Source organism: Pipistrellus kuhlii, unplaced genomic scaffold (assembly GCF_014108245.1).
Source record: "Pipistrellus kuhlii isolate mPipKuh1 unplaced genomic scaffold, mPipKuh1.p scaffold_m20_p_3, whole genome shotgun sequence".
NCBI classification, from domain to species: domain Eukaryota; kingdom Metazoa; phylum Chordata; class Mammalia; order Chiroptera; family Vespertilionidae; genus Pipistrellus; species Pipistrellus kuhlii.
This window is the reverse complement of record NW_023425529.1, coordinates 172,727,812-172,755,618: the sequence shown is the minus strand read 5'-3', so window position 1 is coordinate 172,755,618 and position 27,807 is coordinate 172,727,812. Positions and strand designations below refer to the sequence as shown.

Here is a 27,807-nt window from a genome sequence, read left to right as displayed (position 1 = left end):
ATACTGTGGCATTTGCCATGGTCTAGGCGAGGATTTCAGTCTTAATTCATGCAATCTTAAAAGTCTGATGTCTTGTCACAAAATAGTTGTGTTTGGGGGAGTATATTTGCATTCTTCTTCTTTGTGAACTTGGTTTTATGTGTAAAGTAGAGGCCCTGTGCACAAAAATTTGTGCACTTGGGGGAGCAGAGGTCCCTTAGCCCAGCCTGCACCCTCTCATAGTTGGACCTAAATTAGAAGTCAGATATCCCTCTGGCAGCCCAAGAGCCCTCAGGGGATGTCCGACTAATGGATATCCTTAGCAATACTGCAGATGCAGGAGAGGCTCCTACCACAGCTGCTGCACTCATAGTCATCAGCCTGGCTTACGGCTGAGCAGAGCTCTCGCTGTGAGAGCACATAGACCATCAAGGTATAATTCCTGCATTGAGCGTCTGCCCCCTGGTGGTCAGTGTGCATCATAGCGACCAGTCATTCTCCCGTTAGGGTCAATTTGCATATTACCCTTTTATTATATATATAGTATACTAGAGGTCCAGTGCACGAATTTGAGCATGGGTGGGGTCCCTTGGCCTGGCTGGCGATTGGGGTCAATCGGGGCTATGGGAGGTTGGCTAGGGGTAGGGGCTGCAGAAGGTTGGCTATGGGAGCACACTGATCATCAGGGGGCAGTTCCTGCATTAAGTGTCTGCCCCCTAGTGGTCAGTGTACATTGTAGAGATTGGTTCAGTTGTTTGGTCACTTAGGCTTTTATATATATAGATAAGTGTATATATTAGAATGCAAATTCATTGATTTATAGTGAGAAATACAACTGGAAAATTTCACTTGACCCAACGACTGTGTTCCCTTCTTTAGAAGCTGGCTTATTTGAAGTTGTTTAGCGAGCCTTGAATCTAACAAGGGAAACACTGAGTATCTTAAATAGCATTTTTACACACTACTTGCCAAAGGAATTTTAAAACTCAAATCTGGTTAGCCAAGGCTGCTTCTCATCTGAACAGCACGTGGATAGGCATTGACTACTTTTGTTTTTCTGCCTTTCTTACTTACATTTTCATAATTGATTGTTCTCTGTTCACATAGTCTTTTATCTACATAGAGCATGATTTGATTAGATTTTTTGCATACTAGAATCACATTCTAGCCCTATCTTCTTGAGATTATTACTCTTATATTAATTTGCTGATGTTCCCAAACACTTTTAGTCACACATTTACAGATGGTAGCAGATTTTGTTCCATATATCTTAACATCTTTATGTATTTTCCAGAATTACTCCCAGTGATCACATTTCTAAGACCTTGGTAGAGTGGTGTCTGTGGTTGCCTGCAGGTGGAGACTATCCTGTAATCCCGAAGAATCTGGCTAACAGAGTTTTATTTCAGTCATTCCTAGAAATTTATGGCCAATTCTGACTGTGTTAAGGTTTCAGATGGAAACACTTTAATTTCATCTAGTGAAATATGTAATACATTTTTTGAAAGCCTAGTGGTGCCTGGAAACAACCCGGACCTTAGGTCTTAGGGTGTTGTCTGGCTTCTCTGTTCGCCACCCTGCAGTTGTCCCAGGTGTCTGTGAACTAACTGGCAGACTCCCTTTTTGTTTAGGATAGCGAGAGACTAGTGTAGGTTACTGTAAGCCAAGTTCGGTTGAATTTAATTATTTTAATTTAGTATTGGTTCTTACGTTTTGGAAGGTAAAGTTGGCATTTTGGAGGAAAACTATTGATATATTAATGTTAGTCCTATATCATATACTAATTTTATCATAACTATTACTTGGCTTTTACTTTCTTCAGGCTTTAGAAAAATCCTAGTATTTCTTAATTTTATTTTTTTTATCCTTTCTCCTTTTTTTCTTTTAAATGTCTTAATGAATCATATTTAAGAATTTACATAATGCTTCACAAGCCACAGTATTTTTTTTTTTAACTATATGTACTGTATGTAGTTAATGAGAAATTTTCTTTAAGATATGTTAGCATGGCATGCACACCCTAACTGGTTTGACTTGGTGGATAGAGCATTGGCCTGCGGACTGAAAGGTCCCAGGTTTGATTCCGGTCAATTGCATGTACCTTGGTTGTGGGCACACCCCAATTAGGATGTGTGCAGGAGGCAGCTAATCAATGTTTCTCTCCCATCAATGTTTCTAACTCTCTATCCCTCTCCCTTCCTTTCTGAAAAAAATCAATAAAATATATTTCTTTTTTTATTTTTAATATATATTTTTAAAACATACATTTTAGCAAATTTTGTGGCTATAGTTCCTACATTTGAATATTAATTATTTTTATTTATTCATTTAACATTCACTTCCAGTGTGCTTGGGAACTTAATATTTAAAGGCAGAATGGTCCTCATTATAGTTCATTTTTTCTTTCCTCTTATTGGCTAAAGGAAAGACTAGGAATTTCTAGTTCTACAGCCATCTTTATTATTAGAAATATTTGATTCACTCTAGCTTTATTTTTCCTTTCAAAATAAGTAAATAACAACACCAAACACCTTTTTTGAGCTTCTCATAAAAAGGGGATTTTTTTGCTGTTCTTTGTAGGTTTTATTTGTGTTATTTGTACCCCCTAAGCCCTACTGATCATATTGATATTATTTCTGTCATTATTTTGATATTATTATTCACTATTTGTGCTACTTTTAAACTTTTGTAGACAGATCTCTTTTCAAGTACAAATCCTCAGGAAGAACAGAAGAAAAGCCTGGTGGCAAAAGACAAAGAATGCTCCCTCCCATCTTCTGTGGCTGTGACGTATTCTTTATTCCAAGAAAAGAAGTTGTCTTTGGTAAGTGTTACATTCACGTTAGAGGAAATTTTTAAATTTATCTAAACATGTTTTATCAGCTTTTCAGTATTAAAGTTGTATCGGGGTAATTTCTTCTAATCCTGTAATATTTTACATTGTTTCATTTTGTATTTAATTTTAGAAAAGAATGTCATTTTCTTTTCCTGTTAAGCCTACATCTGTCAATTGAGTAAAAACAGCAAGTATAGGTTGACCATGATTATCTTATAGCGATTATATCTGAGGTACTGATAAACTCATTTATAGCTCAGGGATATTAAAGCAGCCATATGCAAGACTTTTTTAAAAATTGGATTAATAGTTTAGAAACTATCAGCCATATGTATTGATAAGAAATAACCTTCGAGATACATTAAGTTAAAAAAAAAAGGAATATGCAGAGCAATGTGAAAAACAAACATATGAATATGTACGTACTTGTACATTCATCAAACTTGTTGTTCACTCTATCCTTTAGTTCTGTTCTATTTTTTAACCATGCCTGATGCTCTTTGAAAAAAAGCTACTGTGAAAAATAGCCACATTTAATGTGTCCTCACTGTTCTGGCATAAATCCTTAAGACTGTTGAGCATTTTTTAAATAAATGGTGTGGGTAAAAGTCGGCTTATGGTTGTGAGTACATGAAACAGAGTTTATTCTTGTATTATTATATATTAATTCTTGTATTATTTTCCATATGAATAACTATAAACCTACTTTTGCCTCATTCTATACAAAATAAAGAGTTTATTTTAGTGGAATAAAGATAGAATGAGGCTTCCAGCTAAGTTTTACTAATTTGAATTCCTATTCTCTATGACCATAAATTGGTTGGTCCAATGCCTGGTTTTCCTCTTTTGTGTCTTCATCTACTAGGCCACATTACACACTTTTTATTCTGATTAAGGTCTAATATAAATAAGAATAAATAATTCATAGCTTGTCTTAATTACTCAATAGATGTTCTAATTTGATAGTCATGTTCCTTAATTAAAAGTTCAGAATCCATTACACAAGAAACCAAATAATTCCAGTGTTACTATTTTTGAAACACATTACATGATAAATAGGAATTAAAGTTCTGCCTCTTAAATAGTAACTTAAACGTACACATTAAATCTACTTATATTACATAATTTGACCATATATGCATGGTATAACTGAATATAGTTTCTAAGAAAATTTGGTATGGCCTTCAGATTTTCTGAATAAAGTGTATGCTAATACTCATGATATGAGGTTTTATATCATATATTCATGATTAAAAATGTGAAGAGAGCAAATCTTCATTTATGTCTTTTGCTGTTATTTGGTTGTATATTATTGTGTAATATCATGGTGTAATTATCTCTACCTCCCAGGAGTCCGAGACGGTTTTGCCAGTTAACTACAAAATTAAACATGCCTAAGGACTAATTAATCAGGAGCAATAATGCAATTAGTTTTAGGTAATTTGATGCCTGGTATCAAGTAACCCTGATAGGCACACATGGTTACACTGTCTCGTAGAAAAGGATAGACATTTAATGAAGTAATTTAAAACCTACCTTTGAAGATGAAATTATTGCTTTAAAGGCTCTTTTTCTAGGAAAGTGTCAACATTTACACAAAATCCAATCCAAATTCAGACTTTCAGGTTGTATTAAAAGAGAGTATTATGAATTAATTTAGATCCGAGTGACTAAACTCTTGGAGTGTTTAAAAGAATATTATATCTAATACCTAATCTTAAATGAATTTAGAGCTATAGTTGTATAAAAGCTACAGAAATATGTAACAGTATCCTCAATTTTAACACAATTGTTTAATTCAATTCTAGGCACATGGTATATTATTTCAAGTATTAGAACATTGGATTACAGTTTATTATATTTTCAATGGTTGTTGCATCTTTTAGACTTAACATAGTGCTCTCTGCCTCTAAAAGGCTTGAAAGTGAATAATTATGGAGAGATGAGGATTGGTTTCTTAGCTAATGCTGGATGATTATGTTGTATTCAGTATAATGGTTGTAAAAAGTAGAATCTGTGGAGTTCTCTAATGTAGTATTTTTAAAGAAATTGATTAGTATAAAGTGAAGGTTGAGCACATTGTTTATTTCTCAGTGAACATTTATTACCAGAAGGTTTCGGACATTTTGTTTTCATACAGTACAGTGGAAACTTGAAAAAACTGACTGGTTGTTTTGCTGCTGTTTCTCTAGAAGAGTGTAGCTGAGGAAAGGATTCTGCCTCTTGCAGCTGTTGGCATACACTTATCCCAAGCGGTGAAAGCTGGCTACCCAGTTGATATGGAGCGAGCAGGCCTGACTCCAGAGGTTCAGAAGATTATTACTGATGTTATCCGAAACCCTCCCATCAACTCAGGTGATCACCACCACCCTGGCCTGCAGCCTTAATGACTGAGTCATTGAACCCGGATGAAGTAAACAAGCAATCCACTAATATTTTCAGTTTAACATCAACTCTTCATGCTACTGTGTTTCCCTGAAAATAAGACCTAGCGCATGGAAAGATAAGACATCCCCTGAAATTAAGACCTAGCGCAACTTTGGGAGAAAAAATTAATATAAGACACTGTCTTATTTTCGGGGAAACAGGGTACTATGAAAGCTATACTTCTGTAAGGTTTTTTGTTGTGTTAGAAAATCAGTCTTTCTTCCCATTATCACTCGGGAAAGCCTGAGTCAGAGAAATTCATGTTTTTCTTTTCAGCTTCAGATGACAACATACACACCAATATAACATGGTACACTTTCATTCTTTCCTGATTTCTACCTCATCACTTGGGAGGGAGGGAAAATACCCATTTTTTTCTATATTCAGTCCCCAAAACTTACTCCCAGTTTTTCCCTAAATCTTTCTGTTTCCTTGTCATTGGTTTCACTTAAGTAGCCGTTCCACTCATTGCAGTCGGTGGGATCTGTCACTGTGACCTTGAAGGATGGACCAAGTTCGCCAGGCCTTTGTAGGAGGGTTTCCTCTTCTCACTTTGCTGTAGAACCTCAACCGTGCTCACTCTGCTTGCCCTGCAGACATTTTTGAATAGGATGAGATATGTTAGAGGATTTCCCTCCTAAATGTACAAATATAAACTGGTGTGTTAATAACTCAATAAATCTGATAAATTTATTCAGACTGTTAGGCCAGAGCAATGGGTATATGGCTGCCATGCAAATAATTTTTTATTATCCCACATTCTTTCCCACTTGGGAATAACTATACGATCCTCTCCCTCCCCCCCAACATTTGGAAAAGAGAGGGGGTAAGATCATCCTTTAAAAGCACAATCAATATTAAATTGATCAGAACAAAGACATTCAGGTCCCCTTAAAAGGCAGTATTAATTCTAGGCTGAGCAAGATTTGACTGAAGGTCTAAGAAAGAACACCTCCATCCTTCCATTGGTCAACCGTGGAAGCATAGGGAAAGGAGAGACACAGGTGGGTTGGACAGTGTCATCTAAGTAAAACCTTTTTTACTATCACACTAAACTTGTGCTGCCAACTATTCAGGAGAAAAAAAATATGCAATTTTTAATCCTGGTAGTGAGACTTCAAGTGTACTACGGGCCTCTCAGGGCTCAGAGAAATGAGTGTTTTTGATGAGCTGTTGGAATGGGCAGATTTTTCCTGCTGACAATGACATATGCAATCATTTAGCTGCCTTCCCTAAATCTTGAAGACTGATGGATGATGTTAGCCCCTAGAAAAAGTAAAGGCTCCCATTATAGCTGATCTGATTCAGGTCGTGGCTTCACCATTTCGGAGCTATGGTACTTTGGGCAGATTGCCCAACTTCCCCAAGCCTCAGTTTCCGCCTCTCAAACAGGCAGGGAGAAATGTGCCTTTGTTACAGAGTGCTGAGAAGTATAATAGACACTGCCCAGAATGCTCTGGCACTTGATAAATAGTCTGCCCTCTGGATCCTCTGGTTTATAACCAGGGATTCAACTAACTGCGGATCGGGAATATTTGAAGAAAAAATTCCAGAAAGTTGATTCTAAACAATACAGTATACTAACTATTTACATAGCATGTACATTGTATTAGGTATTATAAGCAGTAATGGGGAATATCATGATGAAGAAGTAGATGGCAAGATTTGGTGGCTTCTTAAATATACCTTTTGTGATTACTTTAATACTCTATTATTTTAGAACCTAATTTAAAAAAATATGAAGTTAATAAGTATACCAGAAGGGAAGTTTCAAAACTATGGACAGCGGGACATGGGAGATTTAAGATTCTATTAGTCAATAAAGTTTTGGCAATATCTATTTTATTTGGCTGTGAAGAAGAATAGAGGGGCTGCTAATTTGCTTTCTAAATCATGTAGTTGTAAAGTTGAATTTTTTATTTGGAAAGGAAATTGGAAATCATTATATTTTCATTTTCCTACTGGCATCCTGTTGCAGAGATAGGAATTTGAGGCCTACAGGACTGCAAATTGTTTTACATTCATGTCAAGGTTAATGACTGAGCAAGCTTTCCTTTTCTCTAGACCACATCAAAGCTGTGCTTCCAACTCTTTGAAAGAAAGAAATATGCAGTTTTTAATCCTGGTAGAGGATTTGGGTTTATAAACCTCTAATTGATGAATAAAATAAATATACTTAATTATATTTGGTTTATTATATTTATATATCTAGTATCTTTAAATATTCTCTATCTTGTACCCTCTACATTCTGAGTTTAAAATTTTCACTTTTCTTATAACTTTTAAAATTAAGAAATATTAAAATCCAGCAGATGTATAAACATGGAAAATTCTCTATAATTGCACAGCCTGATTCAGCAAATATTAGGGACATGAGAAAAACACTTGTGGTCATTAGTGACTATGACAGTAGTTAAAACATTTGTCTTTACCATTGTATACTTTTATACCATTGCAAATAAATTTTCACTCAGATAAATGTTAAATTGAAATTCCAAAGAACAGTGCAGAATACTTTTGAACTCGTTTCATTTTTCTATCAATATATCATATGTAGGTTGTACATATAAAATGAAAAAGTGTATTATAGTTTACTGCCTAAGCCAAAGTTGAGACTGCACCAACCATGAACTCTAAATTTTATTTCCTTTGATTGTACTTTTATAGCTTGTAAGATATCATTTATCAATGTGAGATTTTACTTTTGAAATCTTGTTTTTCCTTGATAAAAACTATTTGTTCTTTTATTGAAAAAATGTGTTATAAATTATAAGAAATGAGGATATACATAGTATATTAATTATTCAGAGATGTTATTTTGATCTTTTATTTAACTGTAGCCATATTTTATAATTTGGTATTTTAATGAGCAAGTTTGATTGGCATTTAAATTTATACAATCCTGAATTGAGAATTTTCTATATTTTATTATGGTATAATCTTATACCTAAAAATAGAATATTGAATTGATAAATTATATCTAATTTGCTATGTAGATTTTTGTCTTTCTAACTTAATATTTTAAATGAATTCTGTACTTTGTTATTCTTTTAATTTTATCATGTTTATATAATTTTAAGCTGCTTTTTTGAAGTTGAGATTCTAACTATGCTTAATAATAAATTAAGCAAGACATTTAATGAGGAACATGGATAATATTTAGAATAATTTCATCCTCCCATTCTTTATGTGCATGTGCTTGGAAATTAGGGCTGGCTTCCCAGGGACCTGCAGCAAAAAGTAGGGGTAATATGATCTCTTTTAAAGCAACAAAGGAGTGCAGCCAGTGCTTATTATTTCACTCTCTAGTAGATATTTTTAACACTTAGCTGCTTAGAAAATTAGGGCAGAATAACATGCATCTTTATAGCTAGATGCTACTTATTTGCATATCTATATTGTAGGATGACTTTAAGATAAAAATATAAAGAGTACTTATAAGAAATGTGTAGGTAAATATATAAATTTTCTAATTATACCTTGAAATTATATTCTAAGTACAGTATAACACCTGTACATTTATTAAATCACTAATAGTTTAATACCATAGGCAAATGTTTATATATAATAATTTAATGAAAAAAGGAGACATTCTTATTTTAGAAATAGTTTCAAATGGAATAAAATAACTTTATTTTTTCTTTTTAAAATAATTAATTTAGCCAGTAATGATATGATCGTACAAGATTGTGTTGCTGTATCCCCCAAAATTGGTTTCTATGTTTTACATTTATAATGTGTGAGACTAAGGATGTACTGGTATAGTTTGTTTATTCAATATTTGTCCCGACCCGCGGGACAACAACGGGCGCACACAGGAACCACCTAAGAGAATGAAACAAACAAGGAACGCGAAAGAATGAAGGCAAGACAAGGTTCTGATCAAGCCTCAGTTTTATTCTCTGAAATGGCTGAATTTATACAGTAGAAACAAAGGGGGGCAGGGTTGCCTATGCAGGGGGGTCTTTGGTATGGCAACACAGGATTGACTAATTGCCAGAGGCGGTGTGACATTCCAAGGTGCAACATTCCAAGGCTGGGCTATCTAGTGGGGAGGATCAGGAAGGGGAAGAGGCAGGAAGACAGGAGATGCTAAGCCCCAGGTTAATCTTATCTTCTGGCCAAGCCCTCAGGGCACCGCATAACTTCTGCTAGAAGGAACTTAATTCTATTTCCTTAAGACTGAGTTGCTTGCCTCAACTCTGCTGGCTCCCAACAAATATTTATTTATTTTTTTCATGATCTAATAACTTTTTAAAAAAATTTTTTATTGATTAAGGTATTCATATGTGTCCTTATCCTCCCAAAACTCCCCTAATCTTCGCTCATGCCCTCACCCCTCTAGTGTCTGTGTCCATTGGTTATGCTAGTATAACATACAAGTCCTTTGGTTGATCTCACCCCCTTTCCCCAACCCTCTCCTGCCTTCCCTCTAAGGTTTGAAGGTCTGATCAATGCTTCTCTATCTCTGGATCTGTCTTTTGTTCATCAGTTTATGTTGTTCATTATATTCCACAAATGAGTGAGATTATATGATATTTATCTTTCTCTGACTGACTTATTTCACTTTAGCATAATGCTCTCCAGGTCTAACCATTCTTTTTTTTTTTTTTTTTTTTTTAATATATTTTATTGATTTTTTACAGAGAGGAAGGGAGAGGGATAGAGAGCTAGAAACATCAATGATGATGAGAGAGAAACATCGATCAGCTGCCTCCTGCACACCCCCTACTGGGGATGTGCCCGCAACCAAGGTACATGCCCCTGACCGGAACTGAACCCGGACCCTCTATCCAGGCCGACGCTCTATCCAGTGAGCCAAACTGGTTTCAGCCAGGCCCATCCATTCTGTTGCAAATGGTAGGAGTTACTTTCTAAGTGAAATTGAGGCATGTTTATCAGTATTTAAATATCCACAGAAGAAAATTAATTTAGTACAATGTAGTGTACCTGTTGGCTAGGGTATGGGAAAATTTGAATGGTTTTTCTAGAGCTGCACTATCCAAAAGAAAATATGACATGAGCCAAATATGTAATTTAAAATTTTCTGGTAGCCATATTTAAAAAGTAAAAATAAACAAATGTAATTAATTTTAATATGATTTCATTAACCCAATATATTGAAAATGCTGTCATTTTAACATATAATGAATATAAAAATTGTTAATGAGGTTTTTTTGTACTAAGCCTCTGAAATCAGATAGGTATTTTATATTCATCATATATCTCAATTCATCATATAGCTCAATTTTAATTTGAAATACTTAGTCTGTATAAAGCTTTGATAAAATTCACATTTAAATAAAGTAAATGAAGATAGCCAGTTTGTTCCAAACATATTTAAAAGTATCAGTTTTAAATTTAATTTTTGGCTTTCAATCAAGCTTTTAATGAAAAGGTCATAAAATAACAGTTTCTCATCACTGTAAAATAAGATTCCATGTTTCTGAATAGAGAAATCAGTTATTGATGAATTGCTTTCTTATGACTCTTGAGGACTGCATACTTGCACTAGAATTACTTACAATAAAAAATTTGAGTTCATCAGCCGTATTAGCCATATTCCAAGTGCTCAGTAACTGTGGTTAGTAGTTTGGTATTGACAACAGAGTAACAGAGGTAGTTTGGCAATATGTATCAAAGATTAGAACTTTTGAACTAGCACCCACACTTCTGTGAATCTAGAAAGTTGGGAAGATATTTGTAATATAATGTTCATCAGTATTATTTTTTTTTTCCGAAAGAAAAATTGAAGATAAATGGAAGAGAACTCTAAGTAAATTATGATAGATAAATGCAAAAGATGATTTTAAAAATTATTAAGTAGCCGGGACCGGTTTGGCTCAGTGGATAGAGCGTCGGTCTTCGGACTGAAAGGTCCCGGGTTCGATTCCGGGCAAGGGCATGTACCTTGGTTACGGGCGCATCCCTGGTGGAGGGTGTGCAAGAGACAGCTGATCGATGATTCATCAGTGTTTCTAACTCTCTATCCCTCTCTCTGAAAAATCAATAAAATACATTTAAAAAAATGATTAAGTAGTAAGATTGGCAGAATTTCAGTGGTATTAACAATAATATGACCAAAGACAAATAAAATTTTAGTTTGGTTGATAGATATTATAGTCACATTGCTGACTTTCTTACATTTAGAGGTAATCTTATATTTCCAAGGTTGTGATTAGCATCAGTTTTACACTTTAAAGCTTTAAAGTGAGAAACAATATAAGCCAAATAATTAGATAGACCACTATCCTAATATGTATTAGCTGTGTTACCTTCTCTTCCTAACTCCCCCCCCCCCCCCCCCCCCAATCTGCAGTTTTATTTGGGAAGTCCTATACTGGGGTAGCAAGATACGAACTTTGGAAGGAAGGAGAATATAAACCTGCAAACTGTAGTAATTTAAAGACCACCTTTTCAGAGTGTCATTTAAAAATACTCGGTGGATGGCTATTAATTTGAATTGGGTGTCAGAAATGTGTGATACCAGTTTTATAAACCTCAGGAAGAGGAGGGAATAGGTTGAGGAATTGTGGAGGAATGTGATGTTGGAAAGAAGAACTTGAATCATTAATAGCGGTCTGTAAGGCATGGCTACATAATTTGTAAAGTTGTGAAGAACTGACACAGTCTAAATCAGTTCTGTTGGATTACAAAAATTAAAAATTCCTTGATTCTGAAAATAAGATATACCTTTTCCAGGAAACTTCATTTAGTTACTAATGTGCATTTTAAATAATTCAGGTGTTTGTTATGCTACCAAATGGATTGAAAGGATCATTTTATTGGCATCTTATTCACAGGTATGGCTAGCTTCTATTTTAAGAATACATTCTTTTCAGCACATTAACTTGTAACTGATCTTTGGAATTCGAAGCATATGTAATTCCTTTAGAAACTCTTCTGGGAATGGTGGCCTTTATACCCAGACAGTGTGAAACGTGATTTACGCAGCGTCCATGACCCTGACCAGATTTTGGCTCTTGGAGGTAGAGGGTGTAGGTCGTGCACATTTCACCCCATTTCCGTTCTGTAGGACTGGTGGCATTTGAAAGGGGAACATTTTCTTTGGCCACCCTCCTCCTTTGTTTCCTCCAGAATATTTCACCATTCCCAGCGCATGGGATTTCAAAAATGTTCTGTGTATTTTATTTTTAAATCTTTTTTTTTTTTTTCATCTTTTACAGAGTTGAATAAAATTAAACTCATTAGAATGTTTGTTCCTGAAAGCATTGACACATACCTTATCCATATGGCAATTGAAATCCTGGAAAAAGACTGTGACAACAAACTGTTATTCCAACCTGCATGTGATTCCAACAAAAAGAGATGTTTTCCCAACTCAGAAGCGAGCTGTTCGAGTCCTAAGAGAAGCAAGGAAGAAGTAGGCCCTGATTCCAAGGTGTTAATTATATGGAGAATTTTCATAAAATATAAGTTTGTTCAATTTGCATTATTCTACCACTTGAGTGCTATGTTTTCTAAACTGTCATAAATTCTGATAGAAGGTTACTTTTTAAATCTGTGTGCTCTATTTCCATTGCTTTTCCTCTGAGCCGAGAAAAGTGATTTCTTACCTGACAAAAGGTGAAGATAGTCTGTCTTTTTAGCTTATTGTGGAGAGAATTAGCTTAAATTTGTTCTCTACCTTATATTATAGAGCCTGGAAATGGTCTGTCTTTATAGGTAATTAATACTGGCTTTAAGCATATGACAGTTAATGTGATTAATGAAGATGAAAACACATTCTAGTATAAATGCCTCCCAAACTGGTATGTGTTTCATTCTCTCATTCATCAGCTCAGGTACAGGATAATCGCAGTTCCTAGTCCTGAGTGTACGCCAGTGCACTTTTTGCATAATCAGGGAAAGACCATGAACTTAGTATTATTAATATTTTAGGTGGCACATTTTATTAAAAACAAATGCTATGAAAATTATTTCTCTGTGTCTGGTGTGAGAAAAATTCCTTGGCAATGTGACTCTATTAGATGATGGTATACATTTGAAAGTGTGGCCTTTAGTATCTTTTCCAGGTCGAAAATTACAGTACTCCACGTGTGTTAGTGAAAACGAATAATTAACTAAAAATTATTTTAGCTCCTAGATGATAAGTGCAGTATGGTTGTAGGTGGTTACTAACATTGCTGTTGGAGAGTTAGAAGCTCCATTTCAGTTCTAAGGTGATCTGCATAGGCTTTCCAGTAGTTAAACTCCTTTCCTTAATAGCTTAGAAATAAGAGGACTGGTCTTATTTAACCGTGTACCTCAATTAGGTCTGTTTATAGTCTTATTCCAGATAACCTCATGAAATTTGATTTATTGGAATTCTTTACATTATTTTGACAATTGAATTAGCTATAAGGACATCAAAGAAAGTATAGGTTGGGTAATATTAGTGAAATTTGGCTTCTATGCCAGCCTTTTATTTCTGAAATCTATACTAGGAGCCTAAGACCTTATTTTTCTCCAACTTCCACTTATCAATACAGAAAAAAAAAAAAGGGGGTGTCATCTTCTTGAATATTGAAATACATTTATATAAAGTATTATTTTAACCACACATCAGCATTTTGCTTTTCCTGTATTGAAATAACATCAGGTACCAAGAACAGAGTGGGGAGACTTTGGGGGGAGAGATAGATTTAGCCTCCCCCCCCCATTTAGGAGAGCTAGGATTTGGGGGCTGGGACATAGATTAGGAGGTGAGTGAGATGCCAAAGTATTTTTTCTTTTATCTACCTCCTGCTATGGAAAACTACTTCAATACTGTCTATCAGAGTTCTAGTTTCAGGGTCTTTCAAATATTAACATTCATTGTCTCTGCTGATTTAGTTGTATCCCTTCATGTATTTCTTCTTATAATTCTGAGGCTTCAGATGGAGAATAATGTCAGGACAAGATTTAATTTTTTTTTAATTTTTTTAAATTAAATTATTATCTGTGTACATATCTTACCATTGCATGGTCCCTCCCCCCCCCCCCCCCCCAAGATTTAGTTTTTATTAGTTGGTGCATTGTTAGATTTACAACTGTTGTGATTGTTGTTACGATAGAGGCCCAGCCGTGGCTATGTTTAAAGGAGGAAGATTATGTCTTGATCTGTGGTAGCTGTGAATTAATATACAGAGGTACACAGCGGGTTCTTTAAATATGTAAATATTTTATTTCAGAAAGTTTTCTGCTAGTTTTTAAGATTTTGTTTATTCCAGAAAACTTTTCTTAAAATTTACTTTTCATTTCTAATTCTCTTCTCTCAGTTTTGAGTTTTTCTGATTTTGATTTGTGAAATTCTTTCATGTTTTGAATTATTTTCTTAATGTTTTTCAGCTCGTTTTGAGAAGTTAGTTTTATTCTGTGTCTTAGAAAGTCTTTCTGGTGTCTGTGATATGACCGTGATACTTTCCTGTTGCTCGTTTTCATGTGAAATGAATGTTCCTGCACTTTCCAAGAAGGCATGGTTCGGGATGGTTTTCCAGGTTCACAGAGCAGTCCCTTCTGTTGTTCTTTGTAATGTTCAAAATACGGAAGCTTGGCTTAGGAGGCACCCTCCTCCACCACTTTCACCTGGGCTTTCTCTTCCCTGTGTCTGCCAGCCTGTCCTGCTTGGTTTTTAGTTCACCCCAGCAGTTCCCGTGAACTGGGGCCTTCTCCTGGAAGGCAGCCTTGCCTGGTCAGAGAGTTCTCAGGAGCCAGCTGCTGTAGCCACTCCTGGGGCTGCTGTGGACCCCTTTCGGCCGCTTGCAGAAGCCCTCCCACCTTCAGATGCTGTTCTCTGTTAATCCGTCCTGCTTTCCAGTAGACTGGGGTTCTCCTGTTCTCAAAACCTCGCTGCTGGCCTCTGCTTTCTCCCATACAGATGCTGTACTAGGCAGGCCTATGGCTTGTCTTCACATGCGTACAGCTTCGGTTTCCTGAGAATACCTTTCTTTATTGTAAAAGTAGATGATGAATTTTTGTTTTTCATTTCTAGTTCTATCTGATTTAGTGCTGGGATTCAGAGAAATTTAAAAACTATGCTGCTGTTTCTAGCATCTTCCTAGCACCCTCTCCTCCTGCATCACTTTTTTCCTTCTTATTTTTCCTGATTTCCAGAAGAGAGAGATAGAAAGACAGAGAGAGAGAGAGAGAGAGAGAGAGAGAGAGAGAGAGAGAGAGAGAGAAAGAGAGAACTTCCAGAAGAGACAGAGAGATAGAAACAGAGAGATTTTCCTGCCCTGCCACTGAATTTCATTATAAATTAAAATATACAATATTATTTGCAAAATTTTAAGATACTCATAAAAATGCCTTATAAGTAATATTGCTACAATCATTGTTAAAATTCAATACCTCAGAATAATAATTTCCTTTTTAAATTAAATTTATTGGGGATGACATTGGCTAATAAAATTATATAGGTTTTAAGAGTACAATTCTATAATACATTGTCTACATATTGTATTGTGTTTTCACCACCCAAAATCAAGTCTCCTTCCATCACCATATATTTGACCCCCTTACTCATTATTACATCCCTCCCCCGGGTCCCTCTGGAACCACCATACTGTTTGTTGCCTGTGTCCATGAGTTTTTGTTTGTCTTGCTTGTTCATTTGTTGCTTTCAATTTTACATCCCATATATGAGTGAAATTATATCATTCTTGACTTTTTCCATCTAACTTATTTCAGTTAGCATGGTATTCTAAAGATCCATCCATGTTGTCACAAATGGCAGTATTTCAATAAGAATTTTCTTAAGCTTTGCTTTGTTAGGCATAATGTTTTGTGTTTTTTTTTTAAGAAAATAGTGCATGCTGTAACTATTTTGTATGCCATAAAAATGTTAAAGATTGATGGGAAATATCCTGTGATTGTTCTCTGAAGGAGAAGCCTCACAGAAATGCACTAACTTCGTGGAGTCAGCCACCCAGTGATCCAGAAATAGAAGAGTTATTTGCAGATTCTCAGTTACAGGTAAAATTGATTAGTGAAATAGTTTTTGTGACAAATACATTAGGCTTGGTAACTAATATGTTTAGATACATCTTTGTTTTATATGATTTGAAATATAAATATAGATAGGTATTTCTCTATTTGCTTATATATACATGTGCACATAAAATCAGATGAGTTAATGTTTTGTATGCTCAACTTAATGATAATAGTTAATAGAATTTAGAGTATCAGGAAGATGTAAATGTCACCTTTAAATGTTATTATAAAACTGAGAAGTTTAGTCTTCTACTGTTGAAGGAAGTCATCTCTGACAGATATTGTTTCTGGTCGGTGAGCTAGATTTCATAATTAAAATTTCCCCAGATACTGATTGTTGAAACTCACAAGATACAAACAGTGTAAGCAAGCTTCCTCTTTTTCTCGCTGAAATGAAATTATTATACTTATAGAACAAATGCTGAAGATGATATTCTACAGAAATATTACAGAGGATAAAAGACTTCAAATATTAGCTACCAATTAATGAGTGTCATGAATAAATCAGAATGTGTTTTAATGTTTTGCATTTATTCTCACTTAATTCTCCAAATAATCTAGTAATGTTATGTACTGTTATTCTCATTTTCTGTATGAAGAAATTGAGGCTTAAAGAACATTCATAAGGTCATTCATTTAGCAAAGTGACTCCATTAGAACTTAACCTAGTTCTACCTGGGTTCAAAGTTCCTGCTTATCCCATGGTATTTGGGTACAACAAGACTTCAGGTTTTTTCCTCCTATAATAGATTTCATGCTGTGTTTTAGTGTTTGGCTTTGTTATAATCTTAACTGTTCTCCTTCTTCTAAATGCACTCAGTGGCCTAACTCTAATTGTAAGCAACTGTAGTTGTCCGTGGCTACAAGGCATGTTGATATTAAGGTATTTTGGAAATAATAAATATTTCTGTGCCAATTTTATGTCTACCCAAAGCCTTTTTATCTGTGCTACTTTATATCCCTAATATCTATTATCTGTAAGGCAATTATTATAGTAAATCTAATAATCTCTTCTCCTGGTCATCGCTTCCCTGTGATGAAATAAGTGCTCAGGAGAAAAGGTACTATATTAAACAGCTTCTTTTTTTTTACTTTTAGCTTTTGCAAAAATGCGAATAGTCCTTTCTTCTACACTTGACTAATTATGTTGGAACAGCTAACAGATTTTACTGTTTTCATTTTTACTTATTTATTTATTTTATCCTCACCTGAGGATACGACCTTTATTGATTTTTAGAGAGAGGAAGGAAGAGGGAGGGAGAGAGAGAGAGAATCATTGATGTGAGAGAGAAACATCAATCAGTTGCTTCCCTCACACTACCCAATTGGAGATTGAACCCGAGACCTGGTATGTGCCCTGACTGGGAATTGAATCCACAGCCTTTCGGTGTACGGGATGACAGTCCAACAAATACCAGCCAGAGCAGTTTTAACCTTTTTAAATACAGGCTTTAGAGTTTTTTTTGCCAAGTATCTTTTACTCCCCCTGCCCCACCATCCTTAAATATTTAGAGACCATTTTTTAACATAGAAAACATAATAAAATAGTAAGCTGTTAATGTATAATATATAGTTATAGTCTTCATTTTTTTTAATGGAATAAATCATACTTTTGTACCTTTGGCTGGCAGTCATAATAACTGAGATGAGGCCACCATATCATAAAGTCCTTCAAATAGTTCTGATAACTAAACCAACTCTGCCCGATTCCACAGTGAACAATGGTAGGATGATTTCTCTGTCATGTCCTCAAACTAAGATAACACAGGTTAATACAGGTTTAGGCTTATGGAACAGTTACCTACTTAAAACTGTTTACTTTTATCATGTGTGGATTGTTTAGTGCACAATCACTGTCTTTGGTTCCTTTTTTTTTTTTTGTATCCGCTGCGAGGCTCCCGGTTAACTGCCCGCGTGGCTGATTCTTAAAACAAATTTTCTTCTCGGAATTTTAGGGTTCTGAGGCTTCATTTGGTGCACGGGCCCCTAAAATTGTGCCAAGTATTGTACATGGATACATTTGTCTTTTTTTTTCTTCTCAGAAGTGGATCTCTGATTTTTAGATTCTTAAAAGTCTATGAAATGAAAAAAATATTTAAATTTATTCAGCAAATTTATTTGAGTATCTTCTATGTCTCAGTAACTCTGCAAGAGACTGAAGGTGGCTGAACCATTCTTGTACTCCGTCTACCATTGTACGTGTAGAAGTTACGTGCTTTTCAGATGCCTAATATAAGTGGGTGTGTTTATGCACACATGTACCCAAGCAGATATATTCCTCAGAGCATCAAATTCGCCATTTTGGTCACCCCAAAGCACATCAACTGTGGGGCCTACACCTGAAATGATACCTAGTTTTTTCCTTCCCAAGTGAGTGTCTGTACTTTGGTGTCTAAGCATACACCACAGGATGGCAAGTAAATTGCCTAAAGCAATGATATAGTGATCTTGTATCCCTTTATTTACTTTTTGATCCAGAAATAAATTGTATAGATTTCACTATTTTGTTTTATTTGGCAAGGGAAGGGTGATGGCTGTATATGTTAGTTTTGTTTCTGATAACATTTTCAACAGTAAACATTTCCTTTTCTGTTTCTTTCTTATAGACTTCATCCGAAACCTCACGGAGAAAATTACCTGAGTGGTTTGCCAAAGGAAATGAGACTTTAGCTGTTACCAGCAAGAAATCAACGGCCAAAACAAAAAAGAAGGGTCTTTTTAGTTAAAATGGGAGCTGCCAGAAGAATTATGTTTGTCTTGCTGTATTATAAGAGAGGTACTGTATTTTATTTCTGAAAAGAGTGGGAAATAATATTTAAGCTTAAAAATTATTTAATCTCAAAGTAAAATTCATCTAATCAGCTGTCGTCTTAAAACAGCCTTGTGCAATTTCCATAAAATCGAGTCTTCTGAGTACGTCAGATAATGTTGAGTTTCCTTTGAGGTTGCTTTAAGAAATTGTTATTGCCTGGTTTTCTAATTATTTTATATCAGCAGTATATTTGGAAAATGTAATTTGTGTGATATGATACAGATAACAGATTAGTAGTTGCCTGGTGATAATGTATGTGATGTAAAACATTCCTGTATTACCCAGATTCTGTCTTGTACATGAGGAAAACAGTGATTTTACAAATTGCCTTTACTGTCTTTAGACAGTACTCCTCGACACATTGTTAAATGGACCAGAGCTGTGAAAATGTAACATTTTGGGTTCCATGTAAACAGAGGGGGGCGTGGGGGGAGGGGGGAGAATATAACAAAAGAAACCATTTGTACTAAAAAAATTCATTTTCTACAAAATTTCTATTATTTTTTAAATAATAAACTTTAAAAATGTTATTCATACTGAATGTTATGAAGAGTATATATAAATCTATTTTAAGCCTTCGTTTACTTAATAACATTTTTTGAGGGTGTCAGAATTTGATTCTAAAATCTATTAATGTCATACATATAACTTAAATATCTGAAACCCATACTCCTGACTTTGATTTGGGTAAACCATAATTAATATAGCTTTAAGCAGTTTATCAGAGGGCCTTAATTGACTTTGGTAAATACAAATAACTATTGTTAATAAAGAAGAAATATATGCATGATTGTTTTAGAAAAACGAAAAAAAGAAAAATCAATAGTCCTACCAGTTAACCCCTTTTGTGACATTTGCTATAACTTTTTATATTCACTTCTTTCCTAAGTTTGTTACAGGAATACTATGAGAAAGAATTTTCTTTGTAAAGCATTCAAGCTACACTTAAAACATGAAAGTCCCGCCGAAACCGGTTTGGACAGAGCGTCAGTCTGCGGACTGAAAGATCCCAGGTTCGATTCTGTCAAGGGCATGTTCCTTGGTTGCGGGCACATCCCCAGTAGGGGGTGTGCAAGAGGCAGCTAATCGATGATTCTCTCTCATCGATGTTTCTAACTCTCTATCCCTCTTTCTTCCTCTCTGTGAAAAAATCAATAAAATATATTAAAAAAAAACAAAACAAACCAAAAAACCATGAAAGTCCCCAGTCGTCTTTTCTCACATGCCATTTCCAGCCTTTACCAGAAGATAACTTCTGTCATATATACGACATGTGGTTCTCTAGTCATTTCTGCATTTACATGCTTTTGCATTTGTATTTGTACATAGTCTGTTGTTTTGAACTAATGAGATCATGCTATAAGTAATTTTCTGCAACAAACTTTTGTACTTAATATATCATGAAGATCTTTTCATGTCAGTACATATTGATCTCATTTTTTTTTTGTTTTTTTTTAAAATATATTTTATTGATATTTTACAGAGAGGAAGGGAGAGAGATAGAGAGCTAGAAACATCGATGAGAAAGAATCATCGATCAGCCGCCTCCTGCACACCCCCTACTGAGGATGTGCCCGCAACCAAGGTACATGCCCTTGACCGGAATCGAACCCGGGACCTTTCAGTCCTCAGGCCGACGCTCTATCCACTGAGCCAAACCGGTCCCGGCTGATCTCATTGGTTTTTTTTTTACAGTAACACAATATTCTCTTCTCTCCTATAATTTATATAATCACTTTTCTATTGGTCATTTCTATTTGAACAGTTTTGCCATTGAGTAATCTTCCACAGAATCTGTCTCGTGGCTTTATGTGGTACAGGAATTCTCTGAATGTGATCTGCAGATTGTTTGGAGTCCCTAAGACCCTCTCAGGAGGTCTTCAAAGCCAAAACTATTTTCATAATACCAAGGTGTTATCTGCCTTTTGTATTATGTTGATTTTTACAGTGAGGGTGCAGAGTAATAGGGAGTAAAACCACTGGCATTTTAGTGCAGCGATCGCCAACCAGAGGTCTGTGAGGTCCAAAAGGTTGGCAATTGCTGTTTTAGTGCAAAGCAAGGCAATGGTACCAAATTATTGATTGTATTCTTAGTTCTTTTTCAGTATTCTGTGTGATGAAATGCCAGTGTGCATAAAGCTCTTCAGCTGCCAAAGCATGATGGTCATCTTCAGAAAAAGCACTCCTTTGATTGTTTGAGTTGTCCCCATGGAACACCACTGTTATTGAAAAGAATGGCTGATGGAAAACTATGATTAGTGGGTGTTTGGTGGACATTTCCTGAAAACTGAGCAAAGTCATCTTCTCACTTCAAGGAAAACTGCTGATTATTTGTCTCCATTGGTAAACGTGGAGAGTTCTAGTGAAATTTATTATTTTGAAAAACTTGTTTCTATTACCAGGAGTTTGCTTCCCATACCATCACACAGACTCTTCTAATGAGATAGAAAGGGTTAATTTTTTTTAAACATTATTGATTTTTGGCAACATTTAGAGAATCTGCATAACTCAGAGAACCGATACTTTCTGAATGATTAATACATCTACATATATAAAAGTTTAAGCGACTGTTAGGATCGAACGACCGGTTGCATGATGTGCACTGACCACCAGGGGCAGACATCCAACGCAGGAGCTGCCCCCAGTCTACAAACCCTGATTGCCAATGGGGCCTGCTGGCCACCCTACTGGCCCTTCCCCCCAGCTGGCAGGTCCTGATCGCTCCATCAGGGCTGGGCCCCAGGTTGGGATAGGGAACTGGGGGTGGGTGGCGGCAGACGTGGGCAGCGAGGGAAAGGGGGTGGGGGGGGACGTGATTGGTCCTGATCACTGGCTAGGCCTAGGGACCCACCCATGCACAAATTTCATGTTACCAGGCCTCTAATGTCTTATAAAATCATGCATGGGCAAAAGATCCATTCAGAGTGCACAGTGGACCAAAGGATTTTAACATAGCACAGTAAGAAACAAACACTTGTCCAGTTTGGATATAGTTTCAAAGAAGAACATCTTCAGTTATCTGGAAAGGTGTAAAAATACTTTTTTTTTTTTTTTTCCCCAAGCACATACCTGTTTGAGATCAAACTTTCTCCATTAACTTTGGCCAAGACAGCATATTGAATGAAGAAGCAGATCTGAGAATCCAGACACTTCTGTTAAACCTGACAATGATGTCACTTTTCTCACTATTGGGAGTGGGGTTCCCAAAAACTGTATTGACATTAACATGTAACACTGCCATTTTTAAACAAATTAATAGTTTTTATTTATTTTTCTCAGTCTTAATTTCTAAAAATGGTAAATACTGATAGCTATTACCTACATTAACAAAAGCTCTTTGGGGTTCTCAATAATTTTTGAGGATATAATAGGGTCCTAAGATTTAGGAGGTTGAAAACTGTTTATATGGTATTTTATTATACAGAAGACATCTATGAATTATTTAACTAACTTCATGTTGGACATTAAAGTTGCCTCCAGTTTTTCCGATATTTTAAGTACAACTTTGAAATGAAACATGGATTAGTCTAACAGCAAATACCAGAAGGAGAGAGATTTTGTTGTGGACTTGATGCCTTCCCGGCATACATGGGTCCTTGGTTTCTGTTGGGGTTGTTGCAGGAGAATAATTCTGGCCTCCATATGCGATGGCACCTACAACCTCATCTGAGCCAGTGTCTGGCCACAGCCTTTGGATCTGGGGTGGGCTCGTGTCCTCAGCCAATGACAGCGAGCCTCAGGATTTGTATGGAGATGCTAAAACCAATGTGCTCTTTCCCCTGCTGTGACTAATGAGGAAAGAAGTGTGCGAGCCTGGGGAGCGGGAGCGTGGGAGCAGTTTCGGGATCATGTGGATCATCCTTTGGTGAAGCTGACTCTGAGGTAGGCAGGTGGAAACGTGGCACAAACTCGGGTTGCTGGTGTTCCTAGTTCAAGCCTTTCCTAAAATCAGACATAACTTTGGATATTTCAGATACATGGGGCATCAGATTCTCTCTACCTTGTTAACTCTGTTTCAATGATGGTGTTTTGTTTTACTTCCAGTTGTGTGCAGTTGTCACAACAGTACATCATGCGGTTGATAGAAAGGCCCTCCAACAGACCCAAAAGACAAAGTTTCTCAATTGGCGAAGGAGATAGAATCTCGGAGAGAGTTCTGCAAAATGGATGACAAAGCACATGCTCCTGGGCAGAGGCAGAGGTTCCAAGATCTCCCCAGTTCTCATTTCTCATGAGTTCCCCTGTGGTTTGTGTATCCTCCCCTCTCCAGGCTGTGCCCCCTCTCCACCAGCAGAGTGTGTTTTGGAAGCTCTGCCATATGAACCTGCCTGATCACCAGGTGCAGGTAACTGGTACGAAACGATCACAGCACATTCTAGAGTATTTACTGGAAGAATACATGAACTGAATTCTCTTCTTCCAGTAAATTCTATTCCCAGGGACAGCACCACTCTTCGGTAGTCTCAGGCCACAAGTCTCTGTCTCAGGTTCATTCTTGAAAACAAGGAATTTCTGAATATCTCATGCTACCTCCTCCAGAAAGTATTAATTACTTTATCTTCGTGTTGTCAGGCGAATCTCTGACAGTTTTTTAGAACACAAAACACTGTGGTCCCACCAGATGGTTAAAATAACAGCCTAGAAGGTTTTTCCTATTCAAAGAGGCTGTGATAGAATTAACCAAGAGCATGAAAGATCCCGTGGAATGACCTTGAAGTCATTTTAGAGCTAAATATACTGTAGGAATAGTAAAGGTTAGCTATCCTCACACTTTGCTTGTAGGAAATATGACAGGGCAGCCCCATGGTAATCAGAAGGCTGTTAGTGGTTTGGTTAATGCAAGGGAAGCTAAGTAATTCTGACATTTAAGGGCACAAGGCTACATTTCTCAGGGTACCAAAGTAACTTACTTTTCACTTAACGGAGGGTGCAAAGGGATGGGCATCCCAGAAGCTTTTAAGGAAACCTTTGAAGACAGCTTAGTTGGAATAATAAAATATTTGGAAGTTGATGTAATATTCTGTTTCATGAATCAGTATTGACAGTCTTACAATTTCTGAATATAAATTACTTTTAACTTCTTCAAAGGCCTACTGTAGCTGATTAAGGGTAGGGATGTTTGAGCTGGGGAGTGATGAATGTGTAGGATAGTGAGGAATAAAACTGGAGGGAAAGGCACCTGCTGGACCACGGTAAGCCTTAGAGAAGTTGTGGGCTTATCAAGCCCCCAGGCCCTCTTTGTCTTAGGCCCTAAAGGGGGCAGATTATTATTTCTATTGATTCACTTGAATTTCATACAGTTTAAAGCATCCAGCAAGATCCTGTCAGTTTCTTTCTTTTCAAAAATGTTTTATTAAATTCATCGCCGGTCAGTAAAACTACATAGGTTTCAAGTATACAATTCCAACATATGTCTTCTGTACATTGCATCATGAAAGCAACACATGAACGAAAAAAGGACCGTTCCTTTTGTTCCTTCGGCTCATTTTCACACGGAGTGACTCAAGGAACATTTACTTCACTGGCTCAAGAGCACCATCTATTGGTTGATTCTGGTAATTCAGGTTATACGGTGCACAGACACCACCAGATCATTGGTTTCTGGTTGTAGGTTCAGGTCTGTGGCTAATGAGTCAAGATGTTAAAGGAGAGAGAGGCGTTTACTCCGGGCCAGTTTCTATGGGCCACGTAGCAGCTGGGCTCTGTGCATTCGTTTGTAGAGCAGCAGGGACTTAAGTCTAAGTCTGTCAGCCAGTTCCTAAGTGCTGGGCATAATAGGGTTTATTTCTCTTGTCAACTGGAAATCTTCCTTGGGCCTATACTGAGAAAATTCTGTGGCTCCCTACAGTTTAAAAAGGAGCTTCTTAAACATTTTTTTTTCTTTTCATCTATCCTATGCCCCAACAGAGAACTCATTACATCTGGTCTCCAAAACCTCAATTCTAAGTGTCTTGAAGATAGAATTGAATTCCTGTAGAGAGCATTTCTGAAGCCTCTGCTAAGTACCATACTGCTTATCACCCTAGATGGGACTCACCTTCAGGCCACCCTCCCCATCTGTGACAACCGTAGTCTCAGGATAACCGTGTGTTATGAGCTGAATTGGGTCACCTCCCTATGTTGAAGTCCTAACCCCCAGTACCTCAGAAGCTATCTTTGAATATAGAATTTTTAAAGGGAAAATGGAATTAAAATGTGGACATTAGGGTGTTCTTATTAGAAGAGGAGGGCAGGACACAGACACTTGCAGAAGAAAGACCAGATGAAGGCGCAGGGAGAAGACGGCTGCCCACCAGTCAAGGAGAGAGGCCCCAGAAGAATCCAAACTTCCCGACACCTCCATCGTGGATTCCAAATATCTTGTGTGTAAGCCCCCCAGTCTGTGGTACTGTGCGATGGCTCCAGCAAACGAGAACACCTTGAGTCTTACATTGTTTAAATTTATCCTGTAAAACCGGACAAACCAGCTGGAATGGGATTTATTCACGCGAAGTCTGAGAGCCGCATGGGTTTTCCTAAGGGTTCCAGCAGGTGGTGTGTGTTCGTGTGTAGAGGGTTACACTGTACACTCCACGCACAGCCAGTAAACCTACCTGGATATTCTTGTCCTTCCCAGAGTCTCCGTTAGCCGACATCACCGGGGGTGTCCTCCTGCTGTGCCCAGCGTTAAGGCTCCTTTCCTTCCTCCCCACCCTGATTTCTCCCGAGAACGTCAGGCTCTCAGGCTCTTCCCCCTGAGCGGCATGGGCCCTCGCTCCTTTTTCGGTTTTCATTGTAGGCACAAGCCAGGCCCTGGGCGGGAACTCACCTTCTGCTTCCAGACTTATCATGACATTGGCTCGAGGAGAAAGTCAGTGCTTTCTTCCAGAGGATTCCTGATGAATACAATCACCTCTTTTCCTCACACACTTGTGCACAGACAAAGCTCTCCTTTGGAAAAGGGGTGATAAGGTGTTCTGTCTAATTCTGACTTCTGAAAGGGCTTCCATGAGGCCAATTGGGTAGCTTTTTTTTATTTTTAAATATATTTTATTAATATTTTTACAGAGAGGAAGGGAGAGGGATAGAGAGCTAGAAACATCCATGAGAGAGAAACATCGACCAGCTGCCTCTTGCACACCCCCTACTGGGGATGTGCCCGCAACCAAGGTACATGCCCTTGACCGAAATCGAACCTGGGACCTTTCAGTCCGCAGGCGGATGCTCTACCACTGAGCCAAACCGGTTTTGGCTAATTGGGTAGCTTTGAAGTGTGTTCCCCACAGCAGGAGACACAGGGACTGGGTGTGACACCTGCATAGGAACCAGAGGGACTAAAGCTGCTGTGATGGCAGAGCCAGGAGAGGCGTTTGTGCTGGGAGCAGCCTGGTCTCCTGTAATTCGTCATATGACTTTGCTGTGGACACACATGGACCAAGTGGGAGGGAGACCTGCTGGGTGGTCTTCTCAGGGCCTGATGTGCAGGGTTGACTGGTGGAGTGAGAGAAACTCAGCACGAGTTGGCTGGTAGCACTGCCTCTGGATGCTAAAGGGTTGAAGAAGGAGTTGCCAAGAGGCCCCCTGGTCATGGGAACCTTGAGGACCTCCTGAAGAACCCGTGGAAAGCACCACCTCAGGTCGTGTGTAGCAGCCAGACCCGCGTGGGAATACTCGTAATCTAAGAATCCACACCTCACTCATTGCCATCCCAGGTGGGGTCTGAAATTAGTTTCTCTGCAAGGAAGTAGCTAGGAGAGAGAAGAGGACAGAAGATCTACACACCCAACTCCCCACTTCTGAAGCCAGCAAAAGTGGAAGGATAGAGAAAATAAAACATGGAGCTAAATCTGGGAACTTCCACTATTCTATGGGACTAAGTATTTCAGCTTTTGAATTGATGCTATTTTTAAAAGGTGATGGAAGGATATTTTATTACCTTCCAGGAGTTCTGCAGGTCCTGTGTCCTGCATCCAGTCCCATGCTCAGCGTGCTGTCTTCCTAGAATGCTCTCTATCCAGCGAAGCCTGGCTCTCTCCTCAAAGCCCAGCTCAGGGTCACTCCACCAGGAAGCTTTCATGGATCCACCCAAGAAGATTTTTTTTTTTTTAATTTCAGAGAGGAAGTGAGAGGGAAAGAGAAACATCCATGATGAGAGAGAATCATTGATCAGATGCCTCCCACAGGTCCCACCCTGGGGATTAAGCCTGTAACCCAGACATATGCCCTGACCAGGAATCAGACCGTTACCTCTTGGTTCATAGGTTGACACTCAGCCACTGAGCAACACCAGCGGGGCCCAAGTGGAGACTCTCACTGACCCCTCTACATCCTCTTAGCACCTTAGTTAAATTACTTGTTTAGTACAACATTGACTGCACCTAGAATTTCCCAGAAGTCTATGCTAAGCAGAAATGGGGTAATTTTCTAACCCTGAAACAAACCAGTTCTCACTTTTGCATCTATGTCAGTCTCTGTGAGAAAAGGAGAGAAATATCACTTCAAAACTTGATGGCTGAGAAAATTAAATCCTTAGCCCTGGGGCCTGTGGAGTCGTGAACTGTCACCTTCGCTGCCATCCCAGCAGGGGCCACACCGTCCGCAGCTGGTGCGTTTAGGAAGCTGAAGCACAGCTGAAGTGATACGTTTTTATTTACCCTGCCTGCCCGCGGCAGGCTGGGTGCTGCCAATGTATTCCTGTGGTTCCTGAAGGGCTGCGATCTGACCTGACGCCTCCCTCCGCTCCGAGAGCCCCTTCCTGCCAAGCGATGCCTGCCTGGGGCTGTGTGCTACTGCAGCCACA

The 27,807-nt window shown here is 37.6% G+C and overlaps 1 protein-coding gene across 7 annotated transcripts in view; it reads left to right on the top strand.

The window, feature by feature from the left end:
- WRN (WRN RecQ like helicase) overlaps positions 1-19,569 on the top strand; it is a 120,684-nt gene extending 101,115 nt beyond the window's left edge. For all 7 annotated transcript variants that reach the window (XM_045588900.1, XM_036458243.2, XM_036458242.2 and 4 more), the window contains 5 exons: positions 2,672-2,803; positions 5,008-5,170; positions 12,430-12,644; positions 16,109-16,198; positions 18,823-19,569. In XM_045588900.1, coding sequence (XP_045444856.1) covers positions 2,672-2,803; positions 5,008-5,170; positions 12,430-12,644; positions 16,109-16,198; positions 18,823-18,942 — 720 coding nt within the window. In that variant the 3' untranslated portion in view covers positions 18,943-19,569. The remainder of the gene's footprint in view (positions 1-2,671; positions 2,804-5,007; positions 5,171-12,429; positions 12,645-16,108; positions 16,199-18,822) is intronic.
- Positions 19,570-27,807: the final 8,238 nt, after the last annotated feature.